Source organism: Talpa occidentalis, unplaced genomic scaffold (assembly GCF_014898055.3).
Source record: "Talpa occidentalis isolate TD23 unplaced genomic scaffold, MPIMG_talOcc4v2.1 talOcc4.16, whole genome shotgun sequence".
Classification (NCBI taxonomy): Eukaryota; Metazoa; Chordata; class Mammalia; order Eulipotyphla; family Talpidae; genus Talpa; species Talpa occidentalis.
Genome location: NW_023601653.1, coordinates 5,483,238 through 5,500,962, shown reverse-complemented (window position 1 = coordinate 5,500,962; position 17,725 = coordinate 5,483,238). Strand labels below are relative to the sequence as shown.

General features: G+C 53.9%; 1 protein-coding gene across 1 annotated transcript in view; it reads right to left on the bottom strand.

Annotated features, from left to right (window-relative positions):
* Nucleotides 1-45: 45 nt before the first annotated feature.
* Nucleotides 46-17,725, bottom strand: part of PLA2G6 (phospholipase A2 group VI) — a 45,775-nt gene continuing 28,095 nt past the window's right edge. Inside the window, 10 exon segments of the mRNA XM_037513586.2 lie at nt 46-764; nt 960-993; nt 996-1,032; nt 1,539-1,648; nt 1,651-1,705; nt 2,750-2,904; nt 3,301-3,437; nt 13,012-13,162; nt 14,342-14,505; nt 16,287-16,365. Coding sequence (XP_037369483.1) covers nt 620-764; nt 960-993; nt 996-1,032; nt 1,539-1,648; nt 1,651-1,705; nt 2,750-2,904; nt 3,301-3,437; nt 13,012-13,162; nt 14,342-14,505; nt 16,287-16,365 — 1,067 coding nt within the window. The 3' untranslated portion in view covers nt 46-619.

The following is a 17,725-nucleotide window of genomic DNA, read 5'->3' as shown; positions in this document are numbered from 1 at the left end:
GGGGAGTGGGCCCGCACACCATGGCACACAACACGGGTGCACCTGGCCGAGCTGTTTATTTGAGGTTGGAGGCAGCCCCAGAGCCCCTCCCCGGTCATAAACCACCTCCTGCCAGGGACAATAATGAGTGAAATCGCCAAGAAGCACTCGCGGGGTGGGGCAGCTGGGGGAGGGCCGGCAGCTGGGTGTGTGTGGGGGTGCAAAGTCGAATGCAGCACCCCATTCCTGGAGTGTCCCTGCTGATGGGGTGGGGCGATGGCCCTTTTCTCTAGCCCCCACCTCCAGGGATGAGGGCAGGGGATGGGAGGAGCAGCTGTACCCCCTGGGGACCAGGAAGAGCCTAGAGCCCCTGGGAGTTAGGGTTGGGGTGCACCGGCACCCTTAGTGTTTGAGCAGATGGGGCGAGGGCCCAAGAACTAGTTGTCCTTGGTGACCAGGGCAAGGGCCCCAGTGAGGCGCGGACTGCTGGAGACAGGCAGCCTTGAATGACAAACAGTGCCAGAGGTGGGGACAGAGGAACAGGGGCCTTCGGGACCAGCCATGGGCCAGGCACTGGTGCCCTCGAGGCCAGTCTGTGGAGGGGAGCTGGCCCGGGCAGGCACAGCTGGGCCTGGCAGCCTCACGGTGAGAGCAGCAGCTGGATGAGCTTCTGGAACTGCTCGCGGTGCTCGTAGATGTAGACCTCGGTCTCCCAGAGAGCGTTGACCAGCACCATGTCGCTGACCTCGTCCAGCATGATGTCCGCCCCCAGCTGGGGGTTCAATCTGTCCGGGGCAAGGAGGAGTGGTCACCCCAGGATGCTCTGCCTGGGTGGGGACGAGAGCTAGGCCTGGGGCAGGCCTGGGACACATGGCAGCCATGGGGCATACGGCAGCCCCTGGGGGGAGGGGGTCCATGCAGGGGCTGGGGTGGGGAAGGTCCCCAGGTTCAGCAGGCCGGGTGAGGTGCTCAGCCCTCACCTGAAGTACTGGATGTCCACCATCTCACACCAGGCCGGGCCCGGTCCACAGCTCGCCCATCTGGATCTGTGCACTGGCGAGAAGCAGCCCCTGTGAGTGGCCAGCCCACACGGCCCCACAGCCCCTGCCTAGGGCCCCAGGCTCTAGCCTAGTCTGGTTAGCCAGCCATCAGCAGTGACTTCGGGCGAGTCCGCTGCCTGGGCCACAGTGACTTCCCAGCTGTGCATCAGAGGGGCCCTGGTCTCAGGAGGGGCAGTGGCACCCATTCAGGGCCAGTGAGCATGTAGGGGGACATACTGAGGGGCTGGGCCTCATGTCTGCACTTGCTACAGCTTTTGTCCAAGGGACACTCTGGGCTTCCTTACAGGCGGGTCTGCAGCTAAAGGATGCATGAAAACCCCCATGGCAGGTGGTCACTGAGGGCCCCTGTCAGCACAAGATCTTGACTCAGGGGACTCTACCGCTCAAGCTGGCTAACTAGAATGGGCTGACAGAGCCCTGCCATTCCACAGAGGGGCTGAGAACACCGCCTTGAGCTGAGGTCTGGGAAACTGACCTGGGGAGGGGGCTTATACTCACACAGTCCACCACCATCTTGCCCAGTTCCTTGGCCCCAAAAACCGTCTTGGCCAGTTCCCAGGGGTTACTGGGGCGGAAGACATCCACACAGGTCACAGGCACCTGGGGGCCCTCCCTGTGCCCAGAGAGACGACGATGGAGAGTTTCTTCACCTTGTCACCCTGACCCTGGTGGGAACAGATAGGGGTAGTTGAAGGAGATGTTCTCCCACCCCCTGAATCTTTCCTTGGGTGGGGGGGGGCACCCAGGGGTGATAGAGGCCCACAGTGGGGTCCTGGGGATAGTGAGGGGGTCACTGGTCTCCTGGGGCAGCAGTGCAGCCAGTGCTGCCTCCTTCATTGCAGAACAAGCTGTGCCATTTGTCTGGGCACCCCTGCCCTCACCCACTCTATGAGGTGCTCAGACAGCGGGGAGGCCCTCCTGCAGGAAGGCTGCCCTGCTGTGTCTGGCCCCTAGAGGGCGCTTGTCTCTGACGGCCGAGCTACATCTGGGACTCTCTGATGACCCAGTCAGCAAGGATAGGGTGCCTGGGTGCCGCATTGTCCTAGAACTTCACAGATAAGAGTGTGGAAGCCTGTGACAATCTCCAGCAATGGCTGAGTGAAGCAGGGGCAGAGTCAGGCAAAACCCTGGTTCTGGGCCCCGCTCTCACCTCTGCGGAAGCCTGCCTGGGCCACATCGCCCTGCTGAGCCCCTGGGGCCGAGAGCCACTTCTCTTCCCTGTCACTAAGTCTGCACTGCGCAGTCCCCAAAGCTCTCCTGATGGGGCCCCCTCCTCTGTGAGCTCTTGCTGAGCCCCAGGCCCGCTACGGTCCTCTCACAGCACTAGAAACTTGGAGGGAGGGTCCCCTGGAGGTGAGCCCCTGGGGCAGGCGCTAGTCTGGGGGTGGGGGGGTGACTGTGACTGGCAGGGCTGTACCTGGCGTGCCTGCTGCCCACCCACCCGTGCAGACCCTGTAACCAAACATGACACTCTTCACCCCTTAATTTAGATGGGTCCTCAGGACCCCTCTAAACACAATACTTTGAGGAGACAGCACCAATCAAGCAAGTTCAACGTGAGCAAAAATTTCTGTGGCTGCACGAATGAATGAGTGTACGAACAAAACCAACGGCTCCCCGAGGAGTCAATCCTCACAGTTGTGGAAATGGGGTGTCATGTCGGCAGTGGGCGGTCACGGGCAGTCCCTCCAACTTGAAGCAGCGCTCACCTTGCCAATCAAGTCCTGGTTGTACTCATGGATCTCGGTCATGGCGTCCAGCGTGGGGTTGTTGGCCAACAGCCCGCCATCCAGGAAGCGCCCGTTGGGCCGGAAGTAGGTGGGGGCTGCCCCACTGCTTCGGGCTGCCCGCCACACTAGTTGGTCTGGGGGTGGGGAGAGGAGTATGGCCAGGTGACACAAAGGGCTGGTATAAAACCCTGCACCTCAGATCCCAGGGGATGCGTGCACATGTGTGTGAGCCTGTGTGTGTAAACACGGCTGCGGGAAGAGGGAGAGGCTGGGAACTCTGAGGAGCAGGCCCACAAGGCTGTGGCGTCCGCCCCACCATCTTGGTGGAAGGCAGGGAGTGGCCGAGGAACCTCCTCTAGGTGCCGCGGGCCTGGCAGCACCCTGGGCCTCAGCTGTAAAGACCCGGGAGAGCAGACAAGGCAGCGGGTGGGAAGGTGGTGGCCTGGGATGCCTGGGGGGAGGCCTACAACTCCCGCCCCACGGCTTCTCAGGCCAAAAAATCCCACAGATTCACTAAACACGCATTTAACCTGAGGGCCGAGTCAGAGGCTTTAGGTTGATATTCTGGCTGAAGCGAGGCTCCCGTGTGGACTGCGGGGCCTCGTAGTTCCGGAAGAGGTGGAGCTCGGCCGGCTGCCGGTCAGACAGCGTCCCCGTCAGCATCACCCTGGAGAGGAGCGAGAAGGGGCGGGACACCTGGCGTCACTGCCCGTGTCCTCCCTTCACACTCCGCTGTCGTCCCAGGCGCGGACAGCAGCTATCAGGGGCCAGCGAGCCCCGCAGACGATCCTGGGAACACATCCTGAGACTCCACGTGGGAGCTGGACACGCACAGGCTGCAAACAGCCACTACAGCAACCCCTGGAGAGGACGGGAGCGCCCTCTGTCGCAGTGGGACGTCGGCGGGCGGCCCAGGCGCCACCCTGCCCACCCAGCGGGTTGGGGTCACGCAGGGTGAGCAGGGACGCCTGTGTGGGCTGGCAGTGGGCACCGAGGTGAAGGCTACGTGGAAAGCAGGACAGTGTGGCCGGGCCACCAAGGGTTTTTTTTAAGCCTATGTACCCTTTGCTTGGCCAGAGGGTAACTCTGGAAGGACCCACGAGGGGCGCCTGGCAACCACGAGCTGACTTGAGCCGTGGCTCCGGGAGGAGAGTGAGAGGCGACTTTTCACCATGTCGCCTTTGTGCCCCTTCCATGTCCTACCACGTGCGGCTGGAACCTCCTGACAAAGGCTCCCGCCGATGCTGACCGATGCAGGTGACACCCTAAAGCCCTGCGGGGAGCGTGCGCCGACGAAGCCCCCTAAGGATGAACATGTATTAAGACCCTGACACACGTTGGGCCTCTTCGCTCTGGGAATTTCACTTGGAAAATGCCCCCTAACAAGTCATCTCAGCGACACGTGCTCCCCTGTATGCGGCTTGCCACAGTGAGCAGAGCGGGAAGCAGCACTCTGGCGGCAGCAGGCACGGGTAAGGACGCGATGGGAGTTTTGCAGCTATTCAGAGCGATGCTTGCAAGGCGCTCAGAGTGACGCCGATGTGTATTTTTTATGCTGTAAAGAAAAATAGAAAGGAAAGGGGGAAATAGCCTCTGTGCAGGGAAGAGTTCAGCGCCCCAGCCTGGGACACCATGGAAAGGGTAACTAAGCAACCCTGCCACAAAAAACTAGGTCCTGAGAAAACATTTTAAAAAAATCTTAGAAGGATCAAAGACCTGATAAGAGAGGTGAGCTCTGAGGGTGAGAATCCCCAAAAGTAAAAGTAGCGCAGAGCCGGCCTTGTACTGAAAGGAGACAGCAAACGCAGCAAACGTGGATGTCAGTATCGATGCCTCGTGGAGCCAGATGGGCAGAAGGCAAAGCCCAGGGCCCAGCAAAGGTTAGGGGTCTAATGGGAGATACCCTCACATCAGGTTGGGACCCCAAAGGGCTACACTCTTAAGGTAAAGGTGAACTAGAGATAAACCTGCTCCTTTCCCACCCCTGGCAGCTGTGAGGGAAGTGGCCTTGGCAGTAGGCAAAGGAGGAAGAAAAAAAAGTCCCTGAAAACATACACCCACAGGGCCTCTCTGGTGGCGCAAGGAGTTAAAGCACTGCACTATGAAGCTATCCGCAGCCTCGGCAGCATGAGTTCGATCCTCGGCCGGCCGGGGAGCAACCCACAGGGTGAGACAGACCTCTCCTGCCTCGTCCACTGCTCCCCTCAGCAGTGTATTTGAGTCATTCTGCCTGTTCTGCTCCCCACTCTGTCTCTGGTGAATCCTCTTACCCTCCCACATTTCTGGCCTGCACCCCAGCTCTTGTATGCATAAATAAATAAATCTTTAAAAAAAACAAACATAAAACCATAAGCTAACCCTCTTGCAGATTTGTCACCTAAATTCACATCACGTGGGGGAAGTCCTCATGAAGTTAGTCTGGGTGGCCCCGGATGGCAGGTACCCAAGTACCTGGAAGGGAGAATCTGAGATACTCTGGAGGAAGAGAGTCTCATTCAAGGCCTCACATATGGTTTTTTAACACCAAGGAACACCACGGGCTTAAGATTGTGGCTACATGTATATTGCTTTTTAAAAATAGTCTGCTAATATCAAAAAAGCAAGCAACAACAAATGTTGGCGAGGGTGTGGAGAAAAAGGAACTCTTCTGCACTGCTGGTGGGAGTGCAGACTGGTCCAACCACTATGGAGAGCTGTGTGGAGGTTCCTCAGTCTACTGAAAATGGAGCTACCATACGACCCGGCAATTCCACTACTAGGGATCTACCCAAAGAACACAAAAACAGTGATTCAAAAGAACACCTGTATGTCTATGTTTGTTGCAGCACTATTTACAACAGGTAAAACCTGGAAACAACTCAAATGCCCAAAAATAGATGACTGAATCAAGAAGATGTAGTATATATACACAATGGAATATTATTCAGCAATCAAAAAAGATAAACTCATGCCATTCGCAGCAACGTGTATGGAGCTAGAAGGAATTATGCTCAGTGAAATAAGCCAGAAGGAAAAAGAAAAATACCGGATGGTTTCACTTATAATAGGAATATAGGGAAACCAAATAAGACATCAGTGTAAAAAAATAATAATAATAACAGTACAAAACACAACAAAGCAAAAACAGACAATTATAAAGCAGAGACATCCTGCAGGGACAGAGGAGGGAGAGGGATCAGAGGGATGGAGGGAGGAGCACAGAGGACTGTGGTGATGGTGCAGGGGTGCCTTGGGGAAGGAAATTCTATGGGGATTCAATCTGAGGGAGTGGAGGGAAACAAATATTGTTTAAAAATAAATAAAAATAAAAATACAGTCTGCTAAAAAAAGATGAAAAGGAGAGTAGCAAAAAAAAAAAAAAAAAAAAAAGGAGGGACGGGTCACTCAGGAAGATTGAAATAATTTCAAATGATCCTGCTGGTGGGTAATTCACTACGGATAGACCCTCTTTAGGGGAAAGCCAAAAGGATGTACTTTAGACAGAAGGAAAGTGGTCACAGAGCAAAGTTTGGGGTGCAAGAAAGTGATTCATACAAACACATATGAACACCCACACACACCTATGCAGCTGTATATCCAAACTCCACGTGTGCTACAGCCACTCATGGTGGTTTGTGGGAGCCTACCTACTGCCACCCTCATGGCCTGTGGCCAGACTGCTGGCAGCTGACATCAGACACTGTGGGAGGATTTATGCTGTGGGAACTGAAAACATAAATCAGGGCTTCTTCCCCTAGAGATCTGGCTTACCAGCACGCCACTGGATAAGTCTGAATAAATCTAAATGAACACCAACTTTTAAAATAATAATAATAATAATAATGTCTTGTAAGGCTTAGCAAAAAAATAGATTTACAATACAGAAAATAATTAAGATAAGGGGGTATATGGAATTAAAGTATTTAAAAATCCTTGATTATCTGAGGGGAGGGTAGTGGGAGCAATTAAATTTAGTCTTTTATAAGTTATGTATGCACTAAAAATGAACAAGTGCAAACTTCAAGCTACTGGGAGATGGTGGGATATAGTAATTGAAAGTATTCAGTAAATCCAAAAGAAGGCAAGAAAGAGAAAAAGAACAAAACAGGATGATCCATGTTATCCCGAATACCTCAGTCATCATGTAGCCATCAATGAATATCACAAACTGTGATATTAATCCGCTGAAGGTCCTGATAGTCAAGCCAATCAGCTCAATCAGACCTCACTAATTAGCTGAAATAAAGCTATAACTATGAACTACAAACCTATAAAAGGACTAAATATTCCAGGTAAGAAAGAGAGCAGCAGATTAGAGACTAACTCCACCTACATGTTGTATATAAGAGATATACTTAGAACCTAAGGATTCAAGAAGGGGGAGCTAAAGGGTGAGCACAGACAGACTATGCAGATATCACCAAGGAGAGCCGGGGTAACTATACTGACACCACATAAAATGGGATTGAAGGACAAAAAAATTCCTACAGATAAAGAGGGATGTTGCTTAATTATGAGCTTCCCATCACCAGAAAGACACATCAACATTTAAGCTCACATGCCCTTTAACAGCATAGTGCCAAATATAAAAAATAGTAAAAAAAAAAAAGGGGGGGGCAGAACTGCAAATCCTCACAATAGAAGATTCAGCAAACCTCTCTTAGAAACTGAGAAAAAAGCAGACAAAGGATTAGTAAAGATATGGCAGATTTGGAAATTTTAAACAGTGGTCTTAGCCAATACAACTTGATCAAGTATAGAACTTGGCAGCCAACTAACGCAGAATCCAACTTCTTTGAAAGTGCACGAGGATGTTTCCAGAAACTGAATGTGGAAGCCACAGATGCCGTCTGAACAACTTTTAAAAAATTGGCATGAAACAGCACAGGCCCTCAGGTCACAGAGTTATTAAAACAAAAAGAAAACCCAAAGAAAGTATCAACAGGAGTAAGTATATAAAAACAGAGATTAATGAAACAGAAAACAAACATACAAGGACAGAGGTGGCCCCGCCACCCAGATCCTAAGATTTAGTGAAGCGCTGTGGTTCGGCCCTAACAGACCCCCAGCAAGGGCCCTTGGCCCAGTGCGGAGAAAGTAGGGCCTGAAGCCGAGGAGAGACACTCTGCGCCCATGAAACTGGGAACCGGCTTATCCGTGTGGACACAAGAATCTGGACACAAAAATCAGTTCCAGGTGGAGGAATGTGCTAAGCTGGAAAGGCAGCTCTGGAGAGTTTTCTGACCTGACACAGGAAAGCAGCTTCCTGCCTCAGGCTGAGGAAGTGGTTCTTAAGAGAGACAGAAAAAGCACAAACTATACAAAGGGAAATATTTATAAATTCTACTATATCAAGAACATCCGTTCCGCAACAAAACCCCATGGAGAGCGTGAGCAGACAAGCCACAGCGGCGGGGAAGTGATCCCAAAACCGTGATCCATCAGGACTAGTTTTCAAAATATGAAAAAGATCATTAAGTTTTCTGGCCCCAAAATCACATATCCCAATTTTGCCCAAAATAGGCAAAATACTTGAACAGGAGATCCATGTGGCCTCCATGCAAATGAAAAGGCGTTCAGCCTTCTAAGCAGGAAAATGAAAATATAAAGCAAATGGAGGCCCCCCCAACATGTTTTACAGCACCCCCACTGGCGAGGATGAAAATATTGGCCGATAATCAAACACTGGAGAGAATGCAGAGCAAACTCTGCTAACGGGGTGAAAGGAGAAGCCCCCACTTTGGAAAGTAGTTGGGCAGACTCTCTCAGAGTTGAGGCCCGGGTGCCCTGAGACCCAGCAGCTTGTTCCAAGGCTGACATCGCGGGGAAACTCGCACATGCCCAAGCCAGAAAACAGCCTCTCCCGGCAAGAGTGCCTGACGGCACCAACCCAGGTGTCCCAGGGACGGGGGAGGAATGTACCGAGGCGGTTGGCCTGATGGACGCCCCCACGGTGACAGCTTCCACCCCGTTGCCCAGCGCAGGATGGAGGGGAAGGCGAGACAACTGCAGCCCAGAGACAAGCAAGACCCGCCCACGTCCAACCACGCTGCGTGGCTCCTTCCCTCACTTGGTGCTTCTTCAACCACACCAAGAAGCCAGGACATCCTGTCACCACTCAGAAATGGTGGGGCAGCAGGAGGCAGGAGCTGGGTGGGGGGCGGAAGTGTGGGGAGAGACACAAGCAAGGAGCTTTGGATGTGGTTGGTGGTTAGGCGGGTATTTTCTTCATAATTATTCAATGAACTGCTTCATGTACTTTGCTAAAGGCATGTTCTAGTTCATCCCAATAAAGAGAAAAAGTGTCTAGAATAAAATATACAAAATTTCTTTCAAGAGTTTGTCTTTTGGTTAATCATTCAACAAGATCCAATATCCATTTATGCTAAAAACTCCAAAAAATGGGACTAAATGGAACCTATTTAAACATTATATATATTGGGCCTTCCTGGTGGCACAGGGGGTTAAGATGCAACCTATGAAGCTGTCTGCAGCCACTGCAGCACGAGTTTGTTTCCTGGCCAGCCAGGGAGCAGCCCACATGGCACAGGAGACCTCTCCTGGCTCGCCTGCTGCTCCCCTCAGCTGTGTACTTTGGTCACTCTGCCTGTTCTGTTCCCCGCTCTGTCTCTGTTGAATCCTCTCAGCACCCCATACCTCTGGCCAGTACCCCAGCTCTTGTATGCATAAATAACAATTATATATTAAAATAATTAAAAAATAAACATTATATATTAAACATATATGACAAACCCACAGCCAATGTCATACTCAATGGTGAAAAGCTGAGAGCATTTCCACTAAGATCAGGAACAAGACTGGAAAGTCCACTATCACCATGGTGATTCCACATAGTTTTGAAGTCTTAGCTTAAGCAATTAGGCAAAAAAAAGACATAAAAGGTGGGCCTCTCCTGGTGGTACAGCGGTTGAACGCTGGGCTGTGAAGCTGCCCTCAGCCTCTGCAGCGCCGGTTCGATCCCCGGCCACTGGAGAGGGTCCCACATGGCGCGCAGACCTCTCCTGCCGCCCGCTGCTCCCCTCAGCAGTGTACTTCGGTCCTTCTGCCTGCTCTGCTCCCCACTCTGGCTCTGGTGAATTCTCTCACCCTCCGCTCTTCTGACTGTGCCCAGTGCTTGTATAAATAAATAAATAAATCTTAAAAAAAAAAAAAGACAAAAGGAATCCTGCTGTAGGAGGCCTTGATGTCCCAGCCAGATAAGACACTGGAAGGTAAAGGGCCTCACACCGTGGGGCTGAAGATTCCTTGTGCCTCACACCGTGGGGCTGAAGATCTAACATTCCTTCATTTTTTGTTCTTGGTCATAAAAAGAGAAAAATTTATCAGAAAAGTACATTAGGCAATAAATTATATGTATCAGTAGGCTGCAAGCAATTGGCATGGAAAATTACCTGTTTAGACATTAGTTATTAAACAATTTGGCCCACTTGACAATGGGAGATGATTTATTGTACATATCTGACAAGCAAACCAGCACAACTATTATAGTAAGTCCTCCTTTTGCTTTTTTAGAAGTTCCTTTTATTTAGAAGTTTCTTAGGAAAGTTTTTAAATGAAGTTAACTGTGTTAAGAAGTTTGTAGGTGGAAAAGCGGTGAGCGCTGGGTTGCGAAGCTGCGCGCGGCCTCTGCGGCGCCGGTTCGATCCCCGGCTGCTCCCCGGCCACCGGAGGAGGGTCCCACATGGCGCGCAGTCTCCTTGCTCCCCTCAGCAGTGTGCTTCGGTCTTTGCCTGCTCTGCTCCCCGCTCTGGCTCTGGTGATTCTCTCGCCCTGCGCTTCTGACTGTACCCAGTGCATGTATAGCAAACAAATAAATAAAGCATGCCTCTAGAAGTTTGTAGGTGGAAAAAGTTCTGATAGCTGTGTAGCAGCTGGTCTCTGACTGAAGGCCATGTGAATAAGTCTTTTGATGCTTAGGCTTTAGCTGATAGGGATGCACTGGTGGGTATCCACTGTCTTAGATAATTGTCTAGCTGAAAAAATAAGTTTTAGTGTTAGGTCTGGCTGGGACCCGTAGGAGCCAGTAGTCCATGGGAATAAAACACACTAATTGTTTCTGCTTTACACATGACAATGTATTTTTTTTTCTGCTTACTAACAATGAATAAATAAAGACCTGCTGAGTCTCTCGGCAGAAGATACTTGCACCTCATCTAAGTGTTAGTGTCTCCTCGCTACCTCATCCCCTTCCCTTCAGCCCTTAAGTTTCAGCCCCTTACAGGTCGCCGAGGCCGTCTCATCCTTTCAGGAACCCCTGACACGACATTTTGCCAGAGGCTGGTCCCCGGCAGAATCCAAATTGGGAAAGAAGTAAAACTGTCACTATTCGCAAATGAAAATATAGAGGACACACGACAGGACAGCTGCCACAAAGATGCACTTGGGAAAACGACCCAACAGCAAGGGAAACAAAAGCAAAAATAAACAAGTGGGACTACCTCAAACTTAAAAGCTTTTATACCTCAAAAGAAACCACAAGGGCCTCCCTGGTGGCACAAGGGGTTAAGCCTCAGCACTATGAAGCTATCTGCAGCTTCTGCAGCACAAGTTCTATCCCTGGCCAGAGAGCAACCCACACGGCGCAGCAGACCTCTCCTGTCTCCCCACTGCTCCCCTCAGCAGTGTATTTCAGTAGATCTGCCTGTTCTGCTCCCCACTCTGTCTCTGGTGAATCCTCTCACCTCCAGCACCTCTGGCCTGTACCCCAGCTCTTGTATGCATAAATAACTAAAATAAATCTTAAAAAAAAAAAAGGAACCATCACAAAAACAAAAAGGAAATCTACAGAATGGGAAAAAAATATTTGTATACCATACATCTGACAAGGGTTACTCTCCAAAATGTACAAAGTAGTGACACAACCAACAAGAAAGAAACAAGCGACACAATTACAAAATGGGTAAAGGGCCTTCTTGAAAGAAGATGTTCAGACAGCCTACAGACTTATGAGAAAATGCTCAATATCACTTATTATAAGAGTATTGCAAATTAAAACCATACTGAGATACCACCTCAACCCTATGAGAATGGCCCATAGAAAAAAGAAGAGAATTAACAAATGTTGGCAAGGTTGTGGTGAGAAAGGAACTCACATCCACTGTTGGTAGGAATGCAAGGTGACACAACCTGTGTGCAAAACGATGTGGAGATTTCTCAAGAAAATAAAAATGGAAATTCCACATGACCCAGCAATACCGCTAGTAGCTATTTACCCAAAAATAGCTTACAAGAAGAATACGAAAAAATCTAATATGGTAAGATCTCTCTCCACCTATGCACATAGCAGCACTGTTTACAATTGCCAAATCATGGCACCTGCGCAAGAGCCCTTCAACAGATGAATGGAGAGAGAAACCACAGAACATATACTCAATGGAATATTACACATCTGTGAAGAAAGATGGAATGGTGGCATCTGGGACAAAATGGATGGACCTCAAGGTAATTATGTTGGGTGAAATCAGTCAAAAAGTGAAAGACAGATTTCACATGGTTTCCCTCATCTGTGGACTATAAATTCCCAAAAAACATGCAAACAACAGAAGGAATAAAAATTTAAACACGGCAAAAAGTGTGGGAAAGTGTGGAGGGGTGGAGGAGGGAGGCAGATGGAGCACAGGCATGAGTAGCGTGGTAGAGGGGAAAAAAGTTTAAAAAAAAAGTCTTTTTATGAATAAAGGTCTACCGCACCCTCTAGGACTCCCTCGTACTCCACTTCCTCCAAGAAGTGCTCCCTCCCTCTTGCTCTGATGGACGGTCAGTCAGTGGGGCAGGCACTGGGCTAGATGCTGGGACTACAGCTACAACTGGTCATGTTCCAGCTTCAGGGGCGCCCACTGAGCCGGTGAGACAGCGTGAGGCAGACAATACAGTTGGTGGGGTGGGGGAACCACGGAGAAGGAGCAGTGCTGTAGGCTCTTCTGGGAACCTCAGACACACACCACTTCACATGGCTGCCGCCTTTTCACATCACTCCTCTCCTGCCCAGACTGGAAGCAGCTCGTCAGCCTGCCCCCGCCCACCCCACACACACATAATCTCCCCACACACACACACACCCCTCCACTCACACCAACCCCTCTAACCCAGGGACATGGTGTTTTTGTGGGAACATCAGCCATGGGCAGAGGGTTTCCACCATGTTCCCCAGGAGAAGCCCCTCACACCAGTCACCCACCTTTTACAGACCAGGACCTGGGGAGAGCTGAGGGGCCAAGCAGGGCGCCTGCCCTGGAGCTTACTTGGGCTTCTTGACGTCCGTCATCTTGGTGTGCTCTCCAAACTCCCGCTTCAGGAACTCCTCCAGGGGCCCTGACTCGTAGGGCCGCGAGCCCCGGAACACCTCGTCCTTCATGCGAAAGTACACACCACGCATGTAGGCCATGGACTTGCCTGGGAACAGGGGTGGAGGGATGTGGGGGAGACGCCAGGGCTGGCCCCCAACAGCCGGCTGCGGGAACCAGAGGCTGCCACGGTGGGCACTGCGGCACAGGGCTGGGCTCACCCAGGCACCACCCCAGCTGGAGCTCTGGGGCCTGGAGCCATGGGGAGCACGTAGACAGAGATGCTGGCTCTGCCCTGGTTGCCTGGGTGACCCTCTCTGGCCTTCAGTTTCCCATCTGTAACTTCACAGGCCCAAGGTGAGAATTCTTAAAACCCAGGGAAGTGCCAGGCAGTAGACTTTCAATACTATGGCAACATGGTCCCGGCAAGTTGTTCTCAGCTGCCCTCTAGGCTGGTGGTGCCCTGTGTCCGTGCGCCCTGGACTGCCCGGTGTGGCCTCCTCACACAGTGAGCACCCAGCGGTCTGTGCCGCCCCCCTCCCAGCCCAGCCTGGGCCGTAGGTCCTGAGGCCCGGGAGCGGAGGGTCCCCTCAGGAGGCCTCCAGGTCTGAGGCCGTTCCGGAAAGTGTGGAATCCGACCAGCATGTGGGCAGGGCTGTTGGCTAGAGGCACTGAGGCCAAGGACACGTCCCATTGGGGTGGCAGCTGGACCCTGCTCGGGGAGGGCCCCTCACAGTATCTCACCACCCAGAGGCCTCCCTAAAGAGATACCACTTAAGTCCAGTAGTCAGTCCAGTAAGGGCAGCGCCCAGGCAGCTTCGTGATGCAGCAGTGACAGCAGACTGGGCAGGCAGCCTCGGGAGTGCTGGGCGGTCCTACCCCACAGGCGGGCGAGGTGGCTGTGGCCTCCCCTCCCTGAGGGCTGTCATTTCCCCACGGGTAAAATGACATGGGCAGACAAGGGCGCTGGCCTTCGCTGATTCTGTGACTCCCCCATCCACCAACTGAAAAGGTTTTCCTTATTTCCAGCAGGTTTAGAGGCCTCAAGGGGCCTGGGGAAGGGTGGTTGAAGCAATGACAAAAAAAGGCTGCCTTCACCGAAGAGCAATCAGCTCTGCCTGGCCGCTCTTCTCCCTCCAGCCTCTGACCCCAAAACTCTCAGGAGCCCCCAGAGGGCTCACAGGCCCGCTCCTCGCCCACGGCCTTCTTTGAAAAGCTGGGAAAACAAACTCAGTCCCCCGTGAGGGCAGGTGTCACCCCCACGCCACCCCTCTGGGTCTGTCCTCACCATGTAGAATCGCCAGGGCCAGGATGCCCCCTGTGCTGGTCCCGGCCACCCAGTCGAAGAGGTCCTTGGTGGGGATGCCTGAGGCCTTCTCAATGGCGATGAGCAGCTGGATGATGACCAGGCCTTTCACACCCCCGCCGTCCAGGCAGAGCAGGTGGTCGTGGCTGCGTGGGGGCAGCAGCAGGAGAGAGGGTGCCCTGAGCACCAGCTCCCCAGCCCATGCCCCTGAGCATCCAGGCTCAGCAGCCCTGGGGGAATGTTTAGCCCAACACTGGGGAGCTCAGTGCCTGTGGGATGTGGCAGGGCGGCCAGCAAGAACTCACTTCAATTCCCAGCCCCCTCAAGGAAGAACTCCCTGTCACACCCGAAGGAATGCAGCTCAGGCGTCCATGACCACCCAGAGTCACAGGTGGGGTAAGTGAGGCTGCTGCCTCGGGCAGCTCACTCCTGAGTTACCTGCTCCCACAGGCCCTGACATGGTCCCCAGGTCTGGCGGGCCCAGCTCCCAGACCTGGAACCTTCCTTCTGGTCCCATCCCTCCATCTCAGCGGATGTGCCCCTGCTGAGCGTGGCCTCCCCTGCCACCTCAGGACCCTGTCACCAGCCTGCTGGGGCTCACCCCTCCTGGTGCACGTGTTTACCAGCGTTCTCCCCCCACCCCCTGCCCACTGGAGGTTCCCTGAGGGGAGCCACGGCTCTCTCTAGCTCTCCCAGCGCTGAGCACCACCTCCAGCCCCCAGCCCTGCAGCAAGTTAGAGGGTAACAGCATGTGGCTAGAGGTCTGCAGGGCCCCTGAGTAAAGAGGCTGCAGCAAACAAGCAAGAGACCCTTCAAGGACAAGGACTGGCAATGGAAGGACCAGCCGAGCTAATGGTTTCCAGGCCACCCGAGGATGATCGCACAAGGGTGTCCTGGCTGGCTGGGGCTGCTCCAGGGAGGACGCTGCAGACTCCCTGCTCCACTGGAGAACCTGCCTTTCCTCTTGCTGGTGCGACACGTCGGTCCTCCCTCTGGTCCTCCCTCTGGTGCAGCACCAGCTGCCTCGCTAGACCCTGCACAGGTGCACAAGTGGGTGTGCACGTGCAAGTGTGTGTGTGAGCAAGTATGTGCTTTGCGTAGGGACACCCCCAGGGCAACGTCACAGGATGACTGCACAAGTGAGTGGAGCAGCCAAGAGGAAGTCGAGCCTCCGGTGAGAAGAGGCAGAGCTTTGCCCTGCAGCTGCCTGGCACTGCTTCCCTGCAGGGGCTGGCACTGAGGGCCCAGCAGGAGAAGTCGGCAGTGGCAGAGAGGCACAGACTAGGGAGACCTGGATGTGGGTGTCTGCTTTGACACTCATTCTGTGTGACCGTGAGGAGTCACTCCCCTGGCACTCAGGTTCTGCACTTGTGAGATGAAGCTACTGGGGCCTTCCTAAGGCCAGTAATAATCAGCAAACAACTAAGTTAACTGTCTTGAAGAGAGGGGGGGAGAGCGCAGCCCATGGAGGCACATTTGTCCTGGCTCCTTGCCCTGCTGGCAGGCGCTGGCACTGGGCACCAGGGCCTGTGCTCCACGATAGGGCTGGGGCTTCTTCCTTTGGACCCACCACCCAGGCTGCCTCCTAGCATGGGCCTGGGCTGCTCAGGTGTGTGGAATCAGCTCACTGCAGTAGCTCTGGGGAGGGAGGAGGGTTAGTGGGGTGCAATGAGAGGTCCAGGGACTCAGCGTGGCAGCAGGCGAGGGCCCTCTCCAGGGAGAAGCTGGGCAATTCCCCTCCCGCCCCCCAACCAAGACAGGGCGGGGGAGGGGCCAACAGGCTTGAGCCCAGAGTTGCTGAGTCAGGCCCTAGACTCAGTCTCTTCTCTATGAGCCTCTTGAGCCACCTCGCAGCTGGTGCAGACCAGACAAAAGCCTGAGCCTGTCTTGGGGCATGCAGCACAGGCCCTCTCCCTCTTCTACTTACGTCCGCTTCTCGTCCCGCAGGGAGCTCAGGATGAAGGCCGGCTTCCGGGCCCGGGAGATGTGCACGATGTCCTGAAGCTCTGTGGGGCACAGGCGGGGTGAGCTGGGGCCAGGCAGCTGTGCCCCCGTCCTGGGTCCCAAGAGCCCACTGGAGCTGTACCCTCACCCACTGCCTCTGGCAAGAGCGAGGATTCCTGGTCTCCAGGGCTCACAGGCCCCTCAGGGGGAGACTGGAATGTAGGGGGACTCTACTGCTCTGGGGAGGACCCCCACTCATGCCCAGCCAGCCCCTGGACCAGCTTTGGGTTTCCTCCCAAAGCTCGAAGCACAAGCACCCCCGACATGCAGTGCACTGAGCATGGCTTCACGCATGGGGCCAGTGCTGCCGACAACACTGCAGTAGGAACTGCTCTTCCAGTGACAGCAATCATGTTACTCAGTCAAGGTCATTCAGCTAAAAGGCTTGAGCCAGAATGCTCCTGGGGGTCTAACTCTGGAATGAAGGGACATGCGCCAACCACTCTTCAGCTGCCCCTGTTCTCATGTGCCCAAGGCCCAGCCATGCCCACCTAGTGTATCAGCCACCCTCCTGCAGGCAGCACAACCCCAAAAGTCTGGCCCTGCCATGCCAAGGCACCTGCTCTGAGGCTCTCCCACCACTGAGTGGCTAGAAGCAGCAAAACAGGAGGCTACTGGGCGGCATGCCTCCCCTCGCCAGGGCCAGCACGCAGGCAGTAGGAGGAGAAGCAGGAGACTGGCCGAGAAAGGCAGGGGACAGTGGCAGGGCAGGTGCGTGTGTCTGGACATGTGGCCGAGAGAAAGGAGAAGAGCAAACTGCTCTACAGCTAAGTCGAGGCATGGCCAGGCTCTGCAGGCCCCTCTAGGCCCAGCGCGTTACCATCTCATACTTGCCCCAGGCCCACCATCCAGCCCAGCTGGGGTCACTGACTACCTGTAAAATTGAGAGATCAGGATGAGGGGGCAGGACCTGGCTGGGGATGGGCGGGGAGGAGACAGAGCCAGGGCGAGGGTGGCTGTGGGCTCGGCCTCTCCTGAGCACCAGGCCTGGCTGGGCTCTTCTAGAGCGGCTGCTGCATCCCCAGCAGTAAAAGGAAAAAGGCCGCTTGCTAAGGATCGCTTCCTGACTGGCCTGTCCAGGGGATCCCACACCCAAACCCTCTAGGGCCCCGGGTGGGCCAGCCTTCGGAAAGCCCAGAGGAGGATCCCCATCTCCTTGGGGCTGTCTCATGGTCACCTACGATGCACTGGGCACAGACCGGTTGCTGGGCCAAGTTCAAAAGCTTGTAGGTCAACTGGAGGGGGCAGAGGGGGGCACACAGGCCTGCCAGCAGTGGGACAGAAACTCTATTGGTTGAAACCAGAGGGTTGAGGGCTCTGGGTCCCCATCGAGCCCACTGCCTACCTGGTGCTCCCAGGGCA